Source organism: Panthera pardus, unplaced genomic scaffold, assembly GCF_024362965.1.
Source record: "Panthera pardus isolate Hobbes unplaced genomic scaffold, ASM2436296v1 HiC_scaffold_21, whole genome shotgun sequence".
NCBI lineage: Eukaryota > Metazoa > Chordata > Mammalia > Carnivora > Felidae > Panthera > Panthera pardus.
In genome coordinates, this window is record NW_026526777.1 from 28,810,857 (window position 1) to 28,832,274 (window position 21,418).

Consider the following 21,418-nt stretch of genomic DNA (forward strand, 5'->3'; position numbering starts at 1 on the left):
AATGCATGGCTTTAGGGTGTTGCCAGTTAATGACCACCTCAGTGTGAGTGAGTTCAGGGTTCGATGCTGAGAGAAAGTGGGGAAGGAAGAGCTAGGAACACTCTGACGGACTACAGGATACCACTCATAGGGTGAGGGTGGGAAAGAGGACGCGGAAGCTTCAAGATGGCAATGACGGTCTTGTCATTTGACCTAAGCTGAGCCTATTCCCCATGGAGGACTGGAAAAGCCTCCTTTTAAAGAGTTTTACCCCAAGACAGCTCTACGTTACTTGCCAGAGATAAAGGCGGGCATCGACAATATGGCCAGTGGCCTCGTTCCCCATGGGAACTAGCAGACAAGAGCCCCTTTGTGGGCCAGGTCTGCTGACTGGACTGCAGGGAAACTCGGAGAGAAACATGCACTGCCTGCAGAGGCCTCGGCTCATCCTCCCACCCCACCCCTGCATGCCCCCGGCTCTGTGTTGTGTCTCCCAGGGACGCCGTGCGTTACAAGGAGTTTGCACACCCATGACCTCATCTGGTCCCCCCAACGGCTCCCTGAGCTAGAAAGGGTGGGGAAAATATGAACCCCTATTTAGAAGAGACGAGAAAACCCGAGGCCCCCAGGGGCCAAAAGATTTGCTCAAGGTCATATAATAACGGTTGGCCTCATATAATAACAGTACGGCCTCCCCGTTAGTCCAGCAGAGTTCCCTTTCCTCACCCTGCACAGAGGTGTATGTAGATGGGATGGGGTAGGAGGCAGGAAAGGGGGAAGGTGTCAGCTTTCCCAGCATATCTGGAGCTCCTCAGTTCAGTCCATAAAAGGAAGGTATGGAGAGGGGAAATACCAGCCCAGCGAGGCGGAATGCTGACCTTTAGCACTTGGTTATATCCCGGGAAGATGACAAAATCCCTAAGGGCAGGGGCCTTTCTACACTTCTGCTGTCATCTCACAGCATCCAGCGCAGTCCTGGGCTCAGGGGTACGTGTTGCCCACTGCGGTGAAGAAAGCAGGCCCTTTGGAGGTCACCTGCAGCTCTTATAACTGGGCACACTGGGACGGAAACAATCAGCATCACAGCTGCCCTAACAGCGCCCCGGTTCGCTAACCTCGCCTCTGAGGCCGTAGGCGGGATGGGTGTTCCGGCCACACCACTGGTGCCGCCATCACCAACAGCATCACCACGATCACCTCCACTGCTGCCACCAAAGCGTCACCAAAACCGTCACCATCATTGCTGCTGCCACCACCACAACCATCACCATTCCCACCACGTCGCTGCTACCACTGCTACCATCACGGTCACGACCACATCTGCCTTCTCAGGGCACTGACTGTCCCTCCCCCTTCCTTGAGTTCAGCCCGTGTTAATCTCACAGGTCCTACGTTCAATTGAGCTTTCCTTTTCTACATTTTTTAATGTTTCTTTGAGAGAGAGAGAGCGAGCATGCGCACACGCGTGCGAGAGAGAGAGAGAGAGAGAGAGAGACAGAGAGAGACAGGCGGGGGGGTGGGGTGGGGAAGGATCTGCAGCAGGCTCTGTGCTGACAGCAGAGAGCCCGATGCGGGGATTGAACTCACGAACTGTGCGATCATGACCTGAGCCGAAGTCGGACGCTTAACCGACTGAGCCACCCAAGTGCCCCTGATGAACTTACCTTTTGTAAGGTAACTAGAGGATTTTGTTGTTAAATTTCTGTGCTTTGCCCAAAATGAGGTACTCCTGTCCCTTCCCCCAGAATGTCTCTGGTCACTTATTCAGCCTCTCCTCTTCAGCTCCCTCTCTGGAGCCTGTAGGAGACCCGTTCGCTGCCCTCCAATGCCCACCATCTGGGCTGCCTGCTCCCTACCTCAGGCCACTTCTGCGTCCCCTGGATGTCTCCAACTGGGGCCCCCGTTGCTCTTGCCTCCTATATTCTCCCACAGCAACCTGAGTCGCTTTTGAAAACCACAAGCCTGATGTCACTCCTCCCACTTAAGACCTTTCCTGTCTTTCCATTGGACGTAAGGACAAAATTCGTTTAAAACACTGCCTAGTATACAGTAGATGACCAACACATTTGGTGGGGGGGGGGAGTCTCTGTATGTTGAGGGCACTGGCCTGATGGTAGCCATGCCTGGGCTCTTAACCATGATACTGCGTGGGCTCCCTCAGCCCCGGCCCGGGACACCTCTAGGGCCAGCCACACTTAGGCACCGGTCTTGTGTATTCTCTAGAAAACCACAACCAAGGACCTGATTCTGATATCGCTTTGCCCGTGGCTCTGCTCAGCGGAGTTAGGAAGCAGACGTGATGAAAACAGACTCCAGCAGTCGAGGGAGAGCACGATGATGAAGATGGGGCTGCGAGGGACGCAGGTGAGGCAAGAAGGTGTAGGGACGGGAGTCTGGAAGGGCTGGCAGGGCCGGCTAGGCAAGGGGACCGGGATCCCCCACCACAGGGGGGGCTCCAAAGCCACAGTCACCCCTCCTCTCACCAGCCTTCCAAGGAGCTGGGTTAGGGGTCACAATGACCCCTGGGACACCCCAGCCCCACTTCACCTCCCCCTGGAATCTCAGTTCCTGGGTGACTTTCATGACAGCACCCACACGGGCGAGCGGGGAGGGGCTCGGGTGCAGGCAGAGAGACCCCAGGAGGAAAGCCGGGCCTGGGGAGTGTGTGAAGAGGGATGGGCAGGGGGAGCTGAGCGGCCCCTGCCCACGGCAAGCCGTGCTACGTGCCAAGGTTTTTAAAGTGCCCACGAGCAAACATCACGTTTCATCCTAAAAAAAAAATCACCCCATGAAGAGGCAGCAGAAGCACAGCTCATTTCCATCTGAGCACGAAGCCTGCTAAAGCCATCAGAGTAGGGGTGTTGGGGGATTTGGGGGGGCGGTGAGGCTGGGGGAATGCGAGCCTCCCGGCTCTGGGGCTGAAATACCAAACCCTGGTCGGCCTGCTGTTTGAGCATGTGGCTTGGACTTCGGCAGACATGACCTCATTCTCCTGCCTCCTGCTGTTACCAGCCTCATTTTTCTGAGGAGGGAAACTGAGGCGGCCTTCCAGACCCCAGGAACACTCAGCCAGAAGAAGACATAGGCTCCGTGGTTTCAATGCCTCACGCTGAGCCCATCGGGCCCAGAATTTCCTGGCCTGTGAGGGTCCTCTGGTCAGTCAGACTGGCCCTTCACATGCCTGGCTGGGGCCTCCGTCCTCCCTCCTCAAGGGAATGGCATTTCCTTACATGTGGGACATTTGCCAGAAGAGGTTCCCTCAACTAGCCCCACAACCAGGGAGAGCCAGCTCTGACGGCCCCTCAGGTTTCACGGAGAGATTATATGAGTCTCCGTGGGTGGGAAGAACTGCGGAGTGACTTTTAAAAGCATATTTATGAGGTTTCAAAGCCACAGGGAGAGAGAGGTGCGTTTGTTACTTGACCCTAAAACCTCAGCAGACACAGTTTAAAAAACTGATGGGTCAGCCAGCAGCAGCCATTGGCTAAAGTGTCGCTGTGACAGGCAGCGTCCTCCTCCTCCTCCCTCCCTGGGTTGACCTCCCAAAATAAGAAGCATCGCGGGACAGGAATACAAGTTGGGAGACCTGGATTTGGGTCCTGGATCTGCCACTCGTTGGTTGGGTGACCTTAGGCGAATTTTGCCTTTCGGCACCTCAGTGCCCTCAACTTTTAAAGGGGACTGGGTGATGAGGACTGATCCCTGGGGTCCCTCCAGGTTCTGACACTCTAAGAACCGCCTGGGTCCCCACCCCCTCCTCTCTGTGAAGAGTACCTACCGGCAGAGACATCTCGTCCCGCTCCTCCATTTCAAGGATCTGCTGGGAGTGCCACGCCGGGATGTCCTAACTTTAAAGCCTGAGGAACGGACGGCGTGACTGAACTTTAGCGCGGGAAAGTGCTAGGCCAGGAGTCAGAAGACCCGCAATCCTCAAATCTGAAGGCCCTCAACATCTCTGGCCAGGAGGAAGCTGAGAGTGAGAGGGAGCCCCCGCCGGCCTGACCAGGAGAAACGCAGAGCGTCCAGGACCCCTGCTCTGCTTCTGCGTCCTTCTCCAGGTTACAAGGTGGGCGATATCCTCCCAGCAAGCCACAAGCCGAGCATTTCCAGGGCCCCAGGGACGGGCGTGGACAGAGATGTCACTGGCTTCCTTCGTGCGTCATTCCTGGGTCTCTATCCTAAAAGCAAGCTCTTAAAGTCTAACCTCAGTCCTTCTTGCTACTATCATTTTTCTTTTGATCTCTCCTCCGTGGATATAAAGGACAGTTGCTTGGCCGCCCTCACACACCATCCCCCACCCCATCTGTCTTTCCTCCCAGACTTATGTTTCCTACACTCAGAGCGGCTTGAGATAATATATAATTTTTTTTTTTGTAAGGAGGGAAGCAAGACAAGAGTGGGTGTGGGGACAGATTCCCTTCCAATTATGTCTGGCTCAGGCTGATGCTAGTGTCAGTCTGCATTCCCCGAACACGTAGGAGCTGAGAAGCAAGAAGGAGGCAAGAGATAAAGAGGTGCCGGCCACCCCAGCCTCTGCCACGGGCGGACCCAAGGAGCCTGGGTGGCTGGGCACGGAGGGGTCGGGAAGGTGGCCTGTCTGGGAAAATGGTGGGGATCTGGAGCCCCATTCTCTCAGTTCTGCAACCTGTTCCCTCGGGCCCCGGATCCCCATCCAAACGGGCCTTACCTTTGATGCGCGGCCTTCACCTGCCCACTCAGAGCTCCCCGCTCCTTCGCTTTTACACGCGAGTTTGAGGAATCGAAACGGATACCGGTGATAGTCAAAAGAGACCAAAAGAAACCAGAAAAGTAAAACTGTTATCCCCCAAATCTCAAGGAGCGTAGTTCAAGACAGATGGATTTTTTTTTTTTTTTTTTTTTTTACCTCTAACATTGGCACAGATAATAGAGAGATGAGCGTGTTTGCAGTGTTGGCGGTAGAAACTCCAAACCTCAGCAGGTTTGCTGTCAGGCTGGGAGTGGGCAGGAGGCACGGGCAATTCTGGCCTTTTAGTGAAGATGCTCACACAGTGTGACCGCAGAAAAGAAGCCGGGAGTTCTGAGCACACACCCTGGTTTCACGCTGGTCTATCAGCCAAGGAAGGAGTGATGATGACCCAGCTGTCCTCAGGAGGGAAGGCCCTCCCTCTATCTGCCCACCTATGGCTCTTGCCCTCACACAGATCCGTGGCGGTGGCTGAGGCGGTGCAGAGGGGCCTGGCTGGAGGATGCCCTGAGCACAGCCAAGCCAGAGGGCTGGGAGAATGCGGGGTGCGCTTTGGAGAGGGGAAGGTGGGGAAGGAAGAAATGTGGGTGGGAGGATGCTGGCGTCTTTTAATCAAATGCAAATTTAAGGCAGACGGCATGCAAACTGACATGTCTAATTTTTGTGTCTGCAGTTTGGGCGGTGTTTGGAAAGAAACGAGCATCCTGGGGGAGATGCTTCCTGAGAACTTGCTCAGCACACACAGAAAAGACCTACAAACGAGTCATCTGGTGAACTAACTCAGCAGTGATGAGGCAGCACGACAGACGCAGGCCCCAAGAACACCAAAAGGAGAGAAAGGGGCATCCTGGAGATGATGGGCCTGGCCACAGGGGGAAGGGAGGAGGTGGGTGGGCTGGTGGGAGGCTAGTGGCAAACGGGGCAGTTGGGGGCATGCTAAGGCTCGGGAGGAAGGGCCCAGAACACAGGGATCCGAGGACAAACAGTCTGGGGCCTCCAGGCACAAGGGCTGAATCTCCCCCCACCAGAAGGGGAGCTCCCTGAGGGCAATACCCATGTTTCCCCACCTGACTGGTGGGTCCTTAAGCATAGAGCTGAGTCTCCCCCAGCAGAACAGGGGCTCCTGAGGGCAAGGCCTACGTCTCCCTGTCAGACTAGGGGCTCCCAGAGGCCAGGGGTCATGTCTCCTTCCTCTACAACCTCATACAGTGGGGGTGGACACCCAAAAATGAAATAATACTACAAAGCCTTCACTTATTGGGTGTCTGCAGGTGCCAGGCGTTGTGCTCAGTGCATTATGGACGTTATCTCATTCAATCTTGGTAGCAGTCTTGTGAGATAGTATTATTTGGCATATTCAACAGGGGAGGAAAATGAAGCTCAGAGAGCATAATTGGCTCAGGGTCTCTAAGTTGGTTAATACACAGGCAGGATCTGAACTCAGGACTGACTCCATACTCTGTGCGTTTGACCACTAGATTCTGTGTCCTTCCTCCCAGGACCCCAGGCGGGTAAGGGTGATGGCTTAGGATATACAGAGCTGCTGCAAACAGCTTGAGTTGAGAGGCTGGGGACTTTATGATTGTGATTCAGAGATAGAATTTCAGCAGGAAACCCAATCTCTATGCAGCATGTGAGAAAATGGCAGAAATCCAGCCCCTGCCCAACCCTAGGCTAGCATGAGTTCCTCTGGCTCAGAATCAGGGCTAGATTCTCTGTGGCAAATTCCTTCCCATCCCCCACTGGGCATCCCACCCCTAAAGCAAAGCCAGGGAGCCTCCCCTCACCCTAGCACTCTGGCCTCAGCCTCAGGCTTGTGGAAATAATGGGTTAGCATCAAACTCATCCACCTGTTCTCCCCTGAGATAAGGGAAGGAGCCAGGATGTCTTGGCCTCATTTCTCCCCAGATGTCCTTCCAGCTGTGTGTTAACAGGCCACTGGGGTGGATTTCATGCCTCAAACCTGGAAGGACCTTTCAAGGACCACCAGGGGGGCTGTGGGTCAATGCAGGGACTGGAGACAGGGTATGACTGTTTCCGGGGACCTGGGGTGGAGAAGGGACAGATAAGCCCCGGGTAAAGCTATGGGTCAGGTCAGAGTCCCCATCCCTACACAGAGGTCAGGACATGGTCAGTTTCACCCCGATCTAGACAGGATCCAGGTCTTGAGTTAAGGACTAGGGGTGGGTAATGAACTTGAACATCCTTTGACTACCTTCTTCACATCCACTTCTGGTTCAACCACTTTTTCATACTGTTTTTGCTATTTTGTTTTCATCAAAGTCTAAACAGCCACCAGGCTTATGTATTACTTTAAAAACGTTTGGCAAAGCCAATTTCTAGAGAACGTGCTTCTCCTCTACCCCTGTGATGGCTCAGTCAGAGCCCGCCCCACACCCCTGCAGGGAGACTGGCTGACGTCTTGCACAGGGAAGGCACGGAGTTGTGGGCATCCGTGTTCTGCCACGCGAGGTGGGGGCAGAAATGCTGGTCTGGGGTACAAAAGCTGGATCAGATGTGTGGAGCGGAACAGAGCACAGAGCAAGAACACTGAGCAGGTGAGGGTGCTCGAATAAAGTGAGTTTCCTTCACCCTGGAAACTTGGCGGATCCCTGCAAGATAGCTCTGGGTCTGTGTTCTATAACAAACTCCTCCTTTGGCTCAACCTGCCTCCAGGGGGTCTTCCACAAACATATCGGAGCTGGACTGAAATAGGGTCAGTAACGAGCCAATCTATGAATGAAGCCATTGGAATCCGTGGTTGACCCTGGCGTCTGCGGGGCCAGGGTGATTAGGACGAGGAGGGACAGGTGTCTGTAAGCAACAGAGCTAACTCTAATGATCATCTGTGATATGCCAGGTGCTCCATACTCTCTCCTATTTGATCTTCACAATTACCCCATGTAGTGGGTATAAGCCCCATTCTACAGGCTCAAAGAGGAACAGGCTCAAAGAGGGCTAAGGACAGCCAGCTGGTAGGCAACAGAGTTTATTTGAATCCTCACATGCACGACAACTTTCTATTACCCCATGCAGTCAAGGTCCCAGAGATACACAGGGCTCCAGGCCAAGGGCAGACAGCAGAATCTCGATGCATCCCTGTCCTCTATGACGTTTCATGCTGGCCGGCCCTTCTGGACTGCCAGGGCAGGTATGCGGGTTGGAGAAGCGAACACAGACGGTGATGAAAGCATAGACAGCATATCAACCACAGGCTCCATAAACTGTCCACTGCCTGCAGCAAGTACCCAAGAGAGTCCAGGGAATGTGTTCGGCTCCCAGCTCCCTGGGCCACCATTCTTTTACAGAGGTCATCAGAGCGGGGCCCCTCTGGAATAAAGGATCTTGGCAGCCGCCCAGGAGGGTTGGCTATGCCTGTGGACTCTGCAAGGCCAGTGCTCTCTACTAGTGAGAAGCCCTAGAGCACAGTGCTTAGGAGGCAGGTGCTTGAGCCACATTGCCTGGAGGTCATACCCAGGCTCCTCGATTTCCTGGCTGTGTGACCCTGGGGAAGTTACTTAACCTCTCCGTTTCCTCATCGGTAAAATGGGAATAAAAATAGCACCTAACCCACTAGGTTGTTCTAGGTGACTAAATGAATTAATATATGTAAAATGCTTAGAACAGTGCCTGATACATAACACATAATAAGTGATAGATATCATTATTGTGAGTCCTTGGATCTTCCACATAGCTAACTCGCTAAATCTAGAAATCAGGGGCCACTGGCCAGGGGGGAACAAGAAAGGAAAAGAGAAGTCATGCCCTGCAATGCAGATAGGGCTGAATCTGCAACACCAGCCACGCACCAGCGCTTTCCCACACATGCAGATGTCAAGGCATCTTCCCAGATATGGGAGCTGGGAAGTCTGACCCCTGTGTTACCACCAAGGAGGCTGAGGTTGAGGCACTAAGTGGCTTATTCAAGATCCACCGTTAAGAGTGACAGACCCACGGGGCACCTGAGTGGCTCAGCTGGTTGAGCGTCAGACTTCAGCTCAGGTCATGATCTCGCAGTTCGTGAGTTTGAGCCCCGTATCAGGCTCTCTGCTGTCAGCACAGAGCCCGCTTCAGATCTTCTGTCTCCCTCTGTCTCCACCCCTCCCCTGCTCTCTCTCTCTCTCTCTCAAAAATAAACATTTAAAAAGTTAAAGAAAAAAAAGAGGGACAGATCCAGGATTACGGTTGTAGGGACTAGAGGAAGAGCTTGTCCCAGGCTGATATTTTGGGTCCTGATTCTTCCCGATCATTCTAGTCATCATGGGCTGATCCCTCATATCCTCTAGGAAGGCCCTCTCCCCAAGAGCCTTCCTGCAGCTGGGCACCACTCTGTCACAGCACTGGCTATAACGCTGTATCACAATTGCCCATCTGTGGCCTGCTTCCCGGACTAGACAGTAAGAGCCTTGGGAGGCAGAGGTTGGGCCAAACGTCTGAGGAACGTTTGCCCAGGCAGAAGAGAATACGTTCTTATAGACCTGGGGTCTCAGGACCACTGCAAGGCTGGTTCAGCCTAAAGGTTCTAGAATGTCTGGAAGGCATGGGAAGCAGAAAGATCCTACTTGTTGTGCAAGAGGCAGTGGAGTCTATGGTGAAATGGATGAGCTTGAATCAAGCCTCATTTGAATCTTAGCTTTACCACGAACTTGCCATGTGACCTTGAGCAAGCTGTGTGGCCTCCCTTGGACTCCTCTATGTTTCCACATACCTCAGTCTTGTGCAATAGCAGGGTTACCAGTCTACAGAAATGCACCAGGAGGGGCATACTGGCTGCTAAAAAATACAAAGCACTCCCACACCAGTAGGCAAATTAAGTGCTTCCTTGGGCCCTCAACTGCTTCTCCTGCCACCCTGGTCACGTGGGCCCTTCCTCTGGGACCCCTACAATTCAGCATCCACAGAGTTAACATCTGGCGTAACAGAGGGCCCCCAGGATTCCTCCAGTTCCTCAGCCTGAGAGAGTTGTGAAATATTTTGCATGTGACCCTTGATTAATATCTCATTGTGAGGATGAAATGGGTTTATGCAAGCAAAGCGTTCAGCACAGCTGGCAAACAGTGAGTGCTCAATAAATGTTAGTCACTATTTTGCTACATCTCCAGTGACAACTGTCTGTGAGTATTCAACGGTCCGCCACGGATCCTAAGGATGAAGGGGTTTTTTTTTGTTTTTGTTTTTGTTTTAATTTTTTTTTAACATTTATTCATTTTTGAGAGTGACAGAGACAGAGCATGAGCGGGGGAGGGTCAGAGAGAGAGGGAGACACAGAATCCGAAGCAGGCTCCAGGCTCTGAGCTGTCAGCACAGAACCCGACGTGGGGCTCGAACTCACCGCGAGATCACGACCGATGCTCAACCGACTGAGCCACCCAGGCGCCCCAGGATGAAGGTTTTTGACCCACCTGCAGAGTCAGAGGCCTCAATTAAAGTCTCGGGCACTGAGTGCTTCCTTCTGGGGAGCCCAAACCCTGCAGCCAGGCCCTCGGCAGCCCCAAAGCTACAAGCTGAGTGGAGATGCCAAGCAAGGAGGCCTTGCCCTGAGCTCCTGGGAGCCCAGGAGTGCCTTCACAGTGGCAGCAAGAACAGGGGCAGCCGCTCTGCACTGCCTGCTGTGAGCAAACCCCACCGGCTGGGCGGGTGTCAGGCAGCACAGGGACGGAGTCTTGTCCCTGCACTGAGGAAGGCCGCCCCTCGTGGTTGCTGCTGTCCTTGTCGACAGAGGGAGCAGCAGTTGTAGCACCTGCCGGTCTCGCTGCCCCAGGTGGGCACTCCTGCCTTCTCTGCTGCCATGACCCCCATCTCTGGAGCTTCAGCAAAGGAGCAGCATGACAGGGAAGCCGTGCACTGAGCACCGCGGCAACCCCTGGACACCACATCACCATCCAGGCCAGGGAGGATCCATGTAGGACAGTATCTACTGTTGCTAAGGCAACCCCTGAATTCCAGGACCACACCTCCTGGGGATACCCAGCGATGCCAGGAAAAAAAACCAAGTCCTCTATGACAAAACACCCTAGCTCCTGTAACAACAGAACCCCATGGCAACATCCGGGGTACGGCCACTGGGACAGTCCGGTGGCATCGCGGAGAAGAGAGGAAGATAAAGATTTGAGTGGAGGATAAGTCCCTAATCCTTCACCAGGGCACCCTCATTCCCTGTGGGTCCTTCTACCCCAGGGTGGAGGGCTGTTCCCTTCAGCCCCCGAAGGACCATCTGTTCTGAGGGCGCCTAGCCAGCTAGTCCCAATCCAGTCCTCCTACTCCATCCAAGGAAAGCTGGATGACGGGAATGCATCTCCCCTTGTGCCAAGTGTTTCTGATTCCTTTAAATAGCTCCCCAACTTCCAACTTCCTCAGAAGGCATCCTGGACGGGACAAGTGAGCTAGGAGCTGAGATGTGGCCCACACCCTCTTTATGCCTGGTCTCTGAATTGTATGCGAACGAAATTCTCCTCTGTCTACTGTCTGATCGGTTTGTGTGTTGGTTCCGTCATGCACCGTCTGGTTCGTACCGGCCATGGGCACTCCCCAGGCCTGGGGTGGGGCAGTGCCGATCCCCGGGCAAGGCAGAGAGCTAGCTGTACCTCAGGCCTAATCAGAGCTGCTGCTAATCAAAGGGACAATCTCTGGTCATCAAGACATCCTCTCTCTCCGTGCCTCTGGACTCTGCGGGGGCAGCAAGGGCAATCCTCACTCAAGCAAACAGATGCAGAGCTTGAGAGGCCCTGGGCTGACTGATCTCATCAGACAGTAACCTCTCCAAAGGACCAGTGAGCACAGGATTCTGTTGGGGATCCTTTGGGGCAAACCTTGATTGCTCTCCTCTGTTTAAATGTTGCCCAGAGCCTACGGTCAAGCCCCAGTGCGCTCCACTCGGGTCCGTCATGTCCCCTCCGGACCTGTCTGTCCAGTCTCATTCTCTCTGTCGCTTCCTGTTCCACCTCTCTCCCAGCAGACAGGGCCCCATGATGAAGCCCATCACTTACCTCCCCCTTTCCTTTTCCAGTCCCTTCCACTTCTGTGGCTGGGATTTCAACCTTCTTTCAAAACCACATCGCTTCTCCAGAGCTTCCCCTCCGCACCCACTGCACCCATGGGCACACTTGCCCCACGTACCGACTCCTGCTCTCCTTGGCCTTGCCCAACTTTGTCGCAGCACCTGCTACCATCGCCTGGTACAGGAAGGAGCGCGATCCTTCTCACCTCCACTCTAGCCTGTCAGAAGCTACCAAGCAGGGCCCAAAGCCTCAATGTCAGGGGCACAGTGCTTTGCCCGCAGTGACTGCTTGACACATTGATTCTGAACTTGGTGCAAAGAAACTCAACTTCCAGGGCGTGGGAGGAGTCTTGAGGCTCCTGGAAGCAGCATGGCATAGGGGGTAAATTCAAATCCTGGCTCTGCTGCTCACTTGCTCTACTAGCTTTGGGCAGATTACCTATAGATCGCAGGATTACTGTGAACATTAAATGACTTGTTACACATAAGGAACAAGAACAATGCCCCTTGTACACCAAGTGATTGATACGTGTTCGTTATTATCATTAGATTACTGTATTCTCCGGGCCTACTTTCCGCGCCCCCCTAGGAGAGTCAGGTGTCAGAGCTCCCAGGAGGCAGCTCCTCAGAGTGGGATGGTGGGAGTCCTGGGCCCCGTGGCAGCTTATGAAGCCTGCAGAGAAAAGCCAAGGCCTCCTGGGTGGCTGCCAGCTTCCCCCAAAGGGAACGGCCTGTTTAGCTAGTCACCAAGGGCAAAAGGGAGCCTGTGTCCTGAGAGTCTGAGGACTCACCGGCACTCACAGTGCTTTTCTGGGAGAGAAGCCAGGGAGACCGAACCCCTGCGGCCTCCGCCTGGGGGTCTATTTGAGGGAAATCGTTCCACCCTGGTCATATTTCAGACTCTTTCAAACCTGCCCAGTCCTTGCATGCACAGAACGCGTGCACACAAATGTACCTTGAGCACGTGCATATCTGCTGGAGGACAGTCAGTGGTCCACATGACATATGCAATCCCCTGCACACCCCGTGTTCACACCCTGACTCCCAAGCTCATCTTAGGGTTACCGGCTATATGCCACACCCCCTCTGAACCCAGGACCTCCGCACACACACCTAAGTCTTGCTCCTCAACATGTGCTACCCTCCTACCCAGCCCAAGGTCCTCGTTTCCAATCTGGCTCTCCATGTTTACACCTGCGGCTTATGACACTATTCCACCTCCCAGACCAGATCACACCCAATGGCAACACCCTGACCAGATAGCCTGCAAGACGACCCTGGGGACCAACACTGGGAGCATGGGACAGCACACCACGGGTCTGCCGGGCCGGGCGTGCTCTCCGTTTCCACATCCCCAGCGCAAAAGAGTGAGCGCCCTGACAAGTCCACAGCAAGAGCCGCGGCCCAGGAATTAGAGGGCTGCGGAGAACCCGCCCGCTCCAGTGGCCCTGAAATGTGTCATTGAGACGTCTAAAATAGACTTGCCCATGGCCCAGGCCAAGGCCCAGCCCCCGCAGAGCCCTGGCCGCCTTGCTGAGGTTCGGCTGGAGCGGACTTGGAGAACTGTGTGTCAAATGCATGATGTACGACAGCACTGGCAGCAAGAGCCTGGAACCCGCTGGAGCCAAAGCTCTCAGGGGTGAACCTGTAGCCCGTGGATGGGCTGTGCTCCGTGCTCTCCCACCCCCACTGCAGCACTACAACAGGCCTGAGGAGTCTGGGGGCCCCGCTCCCGCTAGGTCCCCATCCTCCTCCTCCGCGTAGCTTCCCACCCTTGCAGTTTGCTCCTTCTCCTGCCAGAGGCATAGGTACTGAGGAAAGACGAAAAGCCCTGATCCATCCCACTTATTCCAGGCACGAGTGTTGTGCCCGCACTTAGCCCACGGCCGCCAACATGCTGGACACACCCTTGGCACAACACTAATCCTTCCTCAGCCTCCAGTTGGGAGATGGAAGCAGCTCCTGGGGCACCTTCTCAGTCTGCACCTTGATCCCTGCTGGTCAGAAGGAAAAGAGACCTGTGTGCCCTGAACGACGCAGAACTGAACCAGGGGGCTCTGGTTTTGCCTCCCTACAGGAGGGTCAGTCCCCAAAAGCAACTGGGAGGGAAGGTGTCGGAGATGAAGTCCACTTTGAGGGCTGACCCAGTGTTCCAGGGGCTTCTATGGACAGGGCATGCCCACCGAGGGCCAGTGAGCTGTGCCTGGCCCCCGGCCCTTCCTGTGCACGAGAGGGAAGGCTGCAGGCTCCAGGGACTTCAAACGCATCTGGGTAATCCAAACAGGGTGTGGGAGGAGGTCAGCCAGCACAAATGAGAAACATGTGGCGTCCGTTTCCCCACTGCTGGCTGGCTAGCACAGGGTTTCCAGGCAGCGGGAGAAGGCTGTGGGGAGGAGGCCAGGTTGGACCCAGAGAACACACAGCCAGGTGCCCAGATGCAGATATTACGAGCAGGCGGGGGTGGGGTCCAGGTGGGGAGCAGGACTCTGCTGGGCCCAGGAATCAGGGTGACGGATCGGCTCCTCTTCCTAGCAAGTCTTATTCCAAAGGGAAAGACAAATGGATGGAAAATTAAAGGAGGCGACAACGGGAGAAAAGATGCGGTGGAGTGTGGCTATGTGTCTGACCTCAAATATAAGAGAGCTGTGAAAGGCAGGCTAGCTTAACCTGGAAGGATCTAGGCAGTAGGTTTGGACCCATGGGTGGAAATTCTCAGAAAGAAGACGCTTAGCTCAACAGACTCTCCAATAATGAGCACTTTCCAGGAAAATAAGGTAGTGAGCCCTCTGTCACTAGGAGTGTGTAAACAGAACACCCACCTGCCTATGATGCTATAGAGGGATTAGCTTCAGCTTTGGGTGGGTGGCTCAACTAGACAATTTCCATTCTGTGGTTCTGTGAAATCCCAGGGAAGGGTGGGGGAGGAGGAGGATTCTGCACAGAGAAGGGGATTTTTCTCTCCCTGGCTGTATGAGGAGACACGGCAGTGTCTGCAGAGGTGGAGCGGTGGCAGGGGGCTGAGCTGCAGTTAGGAGCCCTGGGGGCTCTGCTCAGCCTGGCCAATGCAGGACTGGTTCTCCCTTGAACCCCAGAAGGCAACGTGCCCCTTCAGTCCTCGGGGTCAGAGGCTGTGAGGAGTGGGTATGTGTGTGTGGAGGGACGGTTGCAGAGAAGGGGAGCCTGGAAGTTAGCAGGAGAAAGGATCTGGGGCTGGCAGCCTAGGGTTGGGGACAGGACACAGGAGGGGGGGCCAGAGGTGTGTGGGGCGTGGGGGGCAGAACAAACGGGAAGCATCAGGAAACACCCCAGGATTCCAGGTGACTTGGTCCTGTTACCCATTCAGTCCACGTCTAGAAGGGGCCGATGGCCTGGGGCTAGGGCCACCAGTGATGATGAAGGGCATCTCTCTGGGTTGGTTTACGCTTCAGGCACTTCTGCTCCATCTGCCTGTCTCCCCAGAGCAGAGGAACTACCCCCAAGACCTACCCATCCATCCATCCTTTACTCTCAGAAGCAGAGCCTTGGCTGCCGTGTGAGGAGGACGGCTTTGCCACAGCAGCGTGAACAAGGCAATGCCCAACGGCTAGGACCAGGACCCGACTGGGGCCCCTCAAAAGCACTAAAGCCTAGACTGGGAAGGAAAAGTTCCGAGCAGTGAGTAAAGAAATGTTCCCCTTAGTGCTAAGCTTGAGGAAGGCAGGAGGCCTCACAGCTGGAAGGTTCTATGCCAATTTCTTCTCCACATACATGCTCACCTGCAGACCGCCACACCTTGCCACAGTCCTTCCTTCGGCCTGTGACTTTACAAGCACTCTCTGGCAAACTGCTGTGCCCCAGGAAGGCTAGTGAGTTGTGTCCTCGTGCTCCGGCTAGGCCTCCGGGGCAGGCTTCAGGAGTGGCTCTGGGCGTGGAGCCTCTGACCTGAGGGTGCTAGGTGAGCCTGCACACATCACCTGTCTCCTCTGGGCATCAGTTCTTTTCTGGAGAACTCACTGTAACTCCTCTTCCCACCCGGACCCCCACCCAGTGCACGGAAGAAAAAGGAATTTCTGCCCTCCCCCTATTCAAAGGGTCCCAGAACACATTCTCTAAACTAAACTCCACCCTCACCACGCCTCCAAAACCCACATCAGCCAACTGGCTTAGAGATGGATGGCTTCTTGGACTTCCTTCCCCTCTTCTGTTTGCCCTCAGCCTCTGAGGGTCTAACTGTTGTCATGGCAACCCCTCACAAGGGTCCAGACACCATGAGGAAGTGGGGCTAGGAACTCCAGAGGCCTCGGCTTCTTTACACCCTGACCTTGGGCTGCCTTAGCTGTCTTATTTTGTCCCTTTGCCTAGAGGGTTGAAGAAAGGAAAACTGACTGTGTGGGGGCTCAACAGACTGATTTTGTTTTGAGATCCTTAGGTCCAGGGCTGATAAGGCAGGAAGAGTGGGGTCTGGGATGGTATTGTGTATTGAAATGGCCTGGGACATTTTCAAGGTCTGATCACCTTAATCTGCATCCCCCTCCCCAGCCCTGTAAGTAGGGAAGAGTCATGGGGGTGGGGTCTCTTTCATTCACAAATGGGGAAACTGAGTTCCAGGGGAGGTCACAGAGCTTAGAACTTTTGGACAGGGAACTCAAGATTGCAGCCTCTGACCCTGTCCCCAGTTCCAGGCCTGGTGACATTTCCTCTCAGAGCCAAACTGCTTGATGTCGATTATCATGCCAGGGTCCAAAGGCATCTGATTGCTGGGATTGGCCCATATTTCCCTGGGCACTCACCCCTCAGCCTTCCAAGTTTCCAGGGTTCCCCAGTGGGACCCTAGTTATTTGGCAGCTTCTAAAGCAAAGGAAGGGGTAGGGAGCCTGCCTAGACCATCTGGGTTCCAGCTGATTTCTGGGAAGAGAATGATCAAATTTCAGCTCTTCTCTTTTATTCCAGAAAGGCTCTTATTTGGGGCTGCCTCACTCCTCCTTCCCTCCCCACCCTCCCCAAGAAAGTGGGTCTTGGCAGCTTTTTGGGTCTGGGATGGTGCTAAGGAGTGTGTAACCTTTGACCCTCAGCCTCTCAGGTAGGGAACAAATATTCTGTTTTTACTCAACATCCTGAGGCATCAAGACAGCCGTTCTTCTCCTCAGGAGCCACCCTGCTCTCCAGTGAAGGTCAGTCCTGACAACCTAGAACATCTTCATAGGCTTGGAGAGACTGATCCAGCTCTATTGTCCCCTGGCCCCCAAACACGTCAGTCTACCCTCCACCCCAACTCCCACCTTCACACAGAAGAGAAGTTTTACCTAAAGACAGCAGCTCCCACTCCCTCCCCTCCCCACCACCCTGTGAGGCCAAGCACTGTCCCTCTAGGACCTACCTGCATGCCCCACCCCCACCTTGGTTCTCAAAGCCCTAAACAGTCCAGCATGATTGCCAGACTTTCCGCCTCTCTCCACCTACCAGAGATCTTAGCCTCTCAGCCCCTCTATGGGGTCATCAGGGCAGGTTGGTGGCCTATGTCCAGAGACACTTGCTTTGGTCAGGCCCCTCTTGACCTGCTGACTCCCCTTTCTTAATCGGGCCTCCCAAATGAAGCCAGTGCTTAGGAACACAAGGAGAACCTGCCTTCCATCACTAACTTAGAGGTGGCTCTAAGGCCCTAGAGGCTTTTTACTCTGCGTTTCCCCAACTGGGAAGTGGTGGGGAGGGAGGTGTTCTCTCCTTATCTCCAAGGTTGCTGAAAGGCTGCAGCGCCAGTGTGCTTTGGGAATGACAACTGCTGAACAGGAGTAAGGGCCCCCAGCTCAGCTCCCGTCCCCCTCCTGCCCTCCATTCCCATCCCCAGTCAGCTCTAGAACTATCTGTCAGGGTTTCTGAGGTTACTGCCTCTTGAAGAGCAACTAAGAGAGCTTCAACCAGGCAGCCAGGTCCTGGGACGGTGCTGGCTCTTGCAGGCCTGGGGACAGCCCAGATTGGCTAAGTCATTCCAAACAGGTGAAGCCCTGACCTTGAAAAGAGAGCTGTGCCCTCTACTTTTCTGAGTCCCTGACACTCCCTTCCTCTTCCCAGGAGACAGTCAGATACTCAATTCCTCTCCTGAGAACCATCCACACCCCATCCACACCCGCTTCTTAGTGCTCTTAGTGCCCGGGGAATGTTCCTCCCGGCAGTCTGCCTGCCTGGTGCCTCCTCTGGCCTCAGTCACAATTCAATTATCACCTCCTTAAGCTTAAAGACCTCTCCTTTCCAGTTCTCCTCTAACACAGGGTCCCCTTTCATTTTCTCCATAGCCCTCTCTGTGTCTGGAATTATTTTACTTCTTCATTATCTGTCTCACCCCATTAGACTGTAAGCTCCTTGAGGAGGGCACTCAGCACAGGGGTGGCACACTCCCTTTGCAGGGAGAGGCTGCCCTGTCAGCTTCTGTCCCCCCTCAGCCCCCAATCCCCACTTGTCCCTGCCGAGGCCTTCTGGAGGGGCTCCCCGAGGGAAAAGGCTGCTCTTCCCCTCTTTGCCCTTGTCCTGTCTCCTGACTGTCCCTGCAAAGCCCACACGCGGCCTGCTATGAGAAGCCCCCAATCCAAAGCTCCAAAGGCCTCTTGCCCCAGGTCAGCGGTTCCTCATGCTGGCCACTCGGGGGTCTGGGGATCCTGGGGTGACAAGAGCAGGTCCAACCAGTCTTCTCCAGAGCTGCCAGTCGAACACCCCCACCTTCCATCCACCCCCACCCGCCCCACCGCGTCCAGCCGGTCCCCGGACCGCAGCCCGAGTCGGCCCCGCCCCTTCACACGCGCACGGACACGCCCCTTCCCAGCCCCCAGCGGGGCGGGCAGCCTGCCTGGTACCCGGGAAGCTCGGGTCCCTCGGCGCCGGAGGACCCACATCCCAGCCACCGCAACAAGTCCGCGGAGCCAAGGCGGCCCGTTCCGGGCTCCAGGCCTTGCCGCCGCCCTCCCATGGTCCCGGCACGACCCGTGCCTGCCCCCGAGGCGCGGCAGCCCTGAGTCCTGCACATCCCGGATCTATCCCTCTCAGGGAGAGGGCTCTCCGGGGAAAGCAAGCGCAGTTCCGGGGCCCGCTCCGGGTTTTTTGCATAGACTCTTCAAGCTCGGAGAACAATGGAGCAGCTCTCTGCGCTTCCTCCGCCCGGGCAAGCTTTGTTCCTTCCTTCCCGCCCGCTCTCGGCTTCTATTAGCCAAAGGGCAAAGGCTTCCCAGTCAACCAGGAGTCTCCGCGCGAAAGCCCAGACCTTTCCACACTCTCCAAAAAAAAAAAAAAAAAAAAAAAAAGCCAAAACCAAAAAAACCTGGGGGTAGGGTTTTGGGCCCGAGCCTGGGCCGAGGTATAGGACGCACATCCAGATGCGCGCAGCTGGCCGCCCGCCCGCCCCCTGGCCCCAGACGTGTCTCCTTGCCAGAACCCCCACACCCGGGAAATCCGACTCGCGCTCCCATCGGGGATCCACAGAGGAAGTGGAGCCTCAGTTCGGCTCTGGGGCCAAACAGCCCTCACATCTGCTTTCCCCACATCTGTCCTCTAGATCCGGGCTCTCACTGGACTCTCCCCTAGCAATGCTGGATGCTCTCTCACCAAGCACAGAGCACAACACAACTGAGGTCTCCATCAGCCCCAGATTGTGCCATATTAGGATTCTGGGCTTTAAAAATAGAGGAAGCTAATAGGCTCTATTTCTGAGAACGTGTGAGCGCCACACCATTGTCCAGTCTCACCTCAAGCAGGCCAGAGCAGAGCCTGGGCTCCTGCCTGGTGACATCTTTAAGAAGATGCACTTTAGCCACGCGCATCTGGAGGTAGGCCAGCCCTGCACATCTGGGCCCAATGCCCCCTAACAACCTGGCCAAAATCTGGAGAGCCCTCTCGGGAGGAGGAGAAAGAGAAGGGGCTCCGCTCTCCCCCACCTTCCCTTGCAGCTGACCAGGAGAAAGCCAGGGGTGGGGCGGGGAGGCAAGACTTACCCAGCATCTGGCTGAAGAGCAGCTGCTCCAGGTCTCCCAGCACGGTCACCACAAGCTCGGGGTCCACCTTGAGGAAGGCGCGTTCCTCCTGGCCCTTGGCGGAGGGCACCGGCCCGGAGCCCTTTTGCGCCTTGGCCTTGCTGGAGAGCAGCTCGTCGTCCGACTTGCCGTCGTCGCTCACGGCTGCCTCAGGAGCCTTGCTGAGCGGCTTGACCTCGGCGTAGGGGCCGCGCGGGATCCGGCTCGGCTTTCCCAGGCTGGGCGCGAGGGGAGCCAGGGGGGTCTTGGCGCCGCCCGCCGGGCTGCCCTTTGCCTGGAAGAGCGAGTGCTCTGACTTGGACAGCGTCTTGGACATAAGCGGAGCCTCGCGGCCTTTGGACCCCGCCTTGCCCAAGCCCTTGGGCGCCTTGGCCATATCGTCGCTCCACTCGGGCTCATAGAGCTGCAGCTTTTTCTCCGAGTCGGTGAGGAACGAGAGGTTGGTGAGCGACTTCTGCTTGCGCAGGTTGGAGGCGGGCGGCCCGCCGGGGACTCGGCTGTCCACGCTGCCGGACTTGAAGACCTTCAGCTCGGCCGCACTGGCCTTGGCCATGCCGCCACCGCCGCCGGGCGCCTTGGCGCGCTTGGGCAGCATGCCTCTGCCGTCCGCCGCTGCAGCCTTCCTACTGGCGCCCCGAGGCTCGTCCGCGCCCTCGTCCCCGCCGCCGCCGCCGCTCAGCTCCACCTCGGGCTGCACGCTCTTGACGCTGCTGCCCAGCATTCTGCCCGCGAGGAGCGCATGGACGATCCGCGCGTCTGCAGGCACGGCGGGGGCGGGGGCGGAGGGGGGGGGGGAGCGCAGGGAAAAGGAGGCGGGGGAGGGGAGGGGGAGAGAAAGGACGGAAGAAACCGAGGAAGATGGGGAGAGGAAGGGGGAGGAAACAAGGGAGGAGGGAGAAAGGCGAGCGAGGGCGCAGGGGAAAGAAACGCAGGGAAGGAAGCGGGGAAAAGGAAAGAGCGAGGAAACCGTGGAGCGATGGGGCGGGGTCGGAGGGAAAGGGGCGGGGCGGGGAAAATACAAATTAAAATTTACAAATCAATCAAAGGAAGAAAGGAAGCACGGCAGCTCCACGGGCGCTCAGAGGTGCTTCGAGGCCCGGATCCCGGCCCTCCGCCTGCCCGCCTGTCAGTCCTGCGGGCAGAGCACTGCCGGGCAGCGCCCTCGCGGCACTCCGCCCGCCAGCTTGAGTAGAGGCTGCAGGCTGCAGCTCCGAGCGCAGGAAGAAGGGGAGGGGAAGGCGGAGGAGCAAACAGGAGGAGGGGAGGAGTGTGCGCAAGGGAGGGAGGTGGGGGAGAGCGAGCGTGTGTCTATTTCTGGCTCGGGAGGGGGTGGTATTTGCTGCGGAGATCCAGGGGCGGATGAGTAGGGGGTCGGGGGTAGATAAAGGATCCCACCAGTTTTTCTCCTGGCTTTCCACGCGGAGGTGGGACAGGTTCTCCGAGGGCACGGTAATTTCCTGCCGCGCCCAGAGTGTGGGGGGCCGTGGAAAGGATTTCTTGAGGAGATGTGGGGCGCAGGGAAAAAGGACTGAGACCGGGCAGCTCGTGATGCAGGAGGAAAGGTGGGCTCGTGGGGTCCGGGAGAGATATTGGGAGAGGGATAGGGGAGCAGTAGTATCCAGGTTGCTGGTTCCCCCCACCCTCACTCCAAAACGTTGCGGTTTCCCTCCTGGAAACTCCGGGTACCATCTTACTTCAGTCTCGGAGGTTCATGGCCGCCCT

At 56.0% G+C, this 21,418-nt stretch overlaps 1 protein-coding gene across 7 annotated transcripts in view; it reads right to left on the minus strand.

Annotated features, from left to right (window-relative positions):
- NAV1 (neuron navigator 1) overlaps positions 1 to 21,418 on the minus strand; it is a 247,045-nt gene that overhangs the window by 130,053 nt on the left and 95,574 nt on the right. For 6 of the 7 annotated variants that reach the window (XM_053909067.1, XM_053909068.1, XM_053909071.1 and 3 more), the window contains one exon: positions 19,658 to 20,452. The exons of the other annotated variant lie outside the window; for it this stretch is intronic. In XM_053909067.1, the coding sequence (XP_053765042.1) occupies positions 19,658 to 20,452 (795 nt within the window). The remainder of the gene's footprint in view (positions 1 to 19,657; positions 20,453 to 21,418) is intronic. 7 annotated transcript variants of the gene reach the window in all.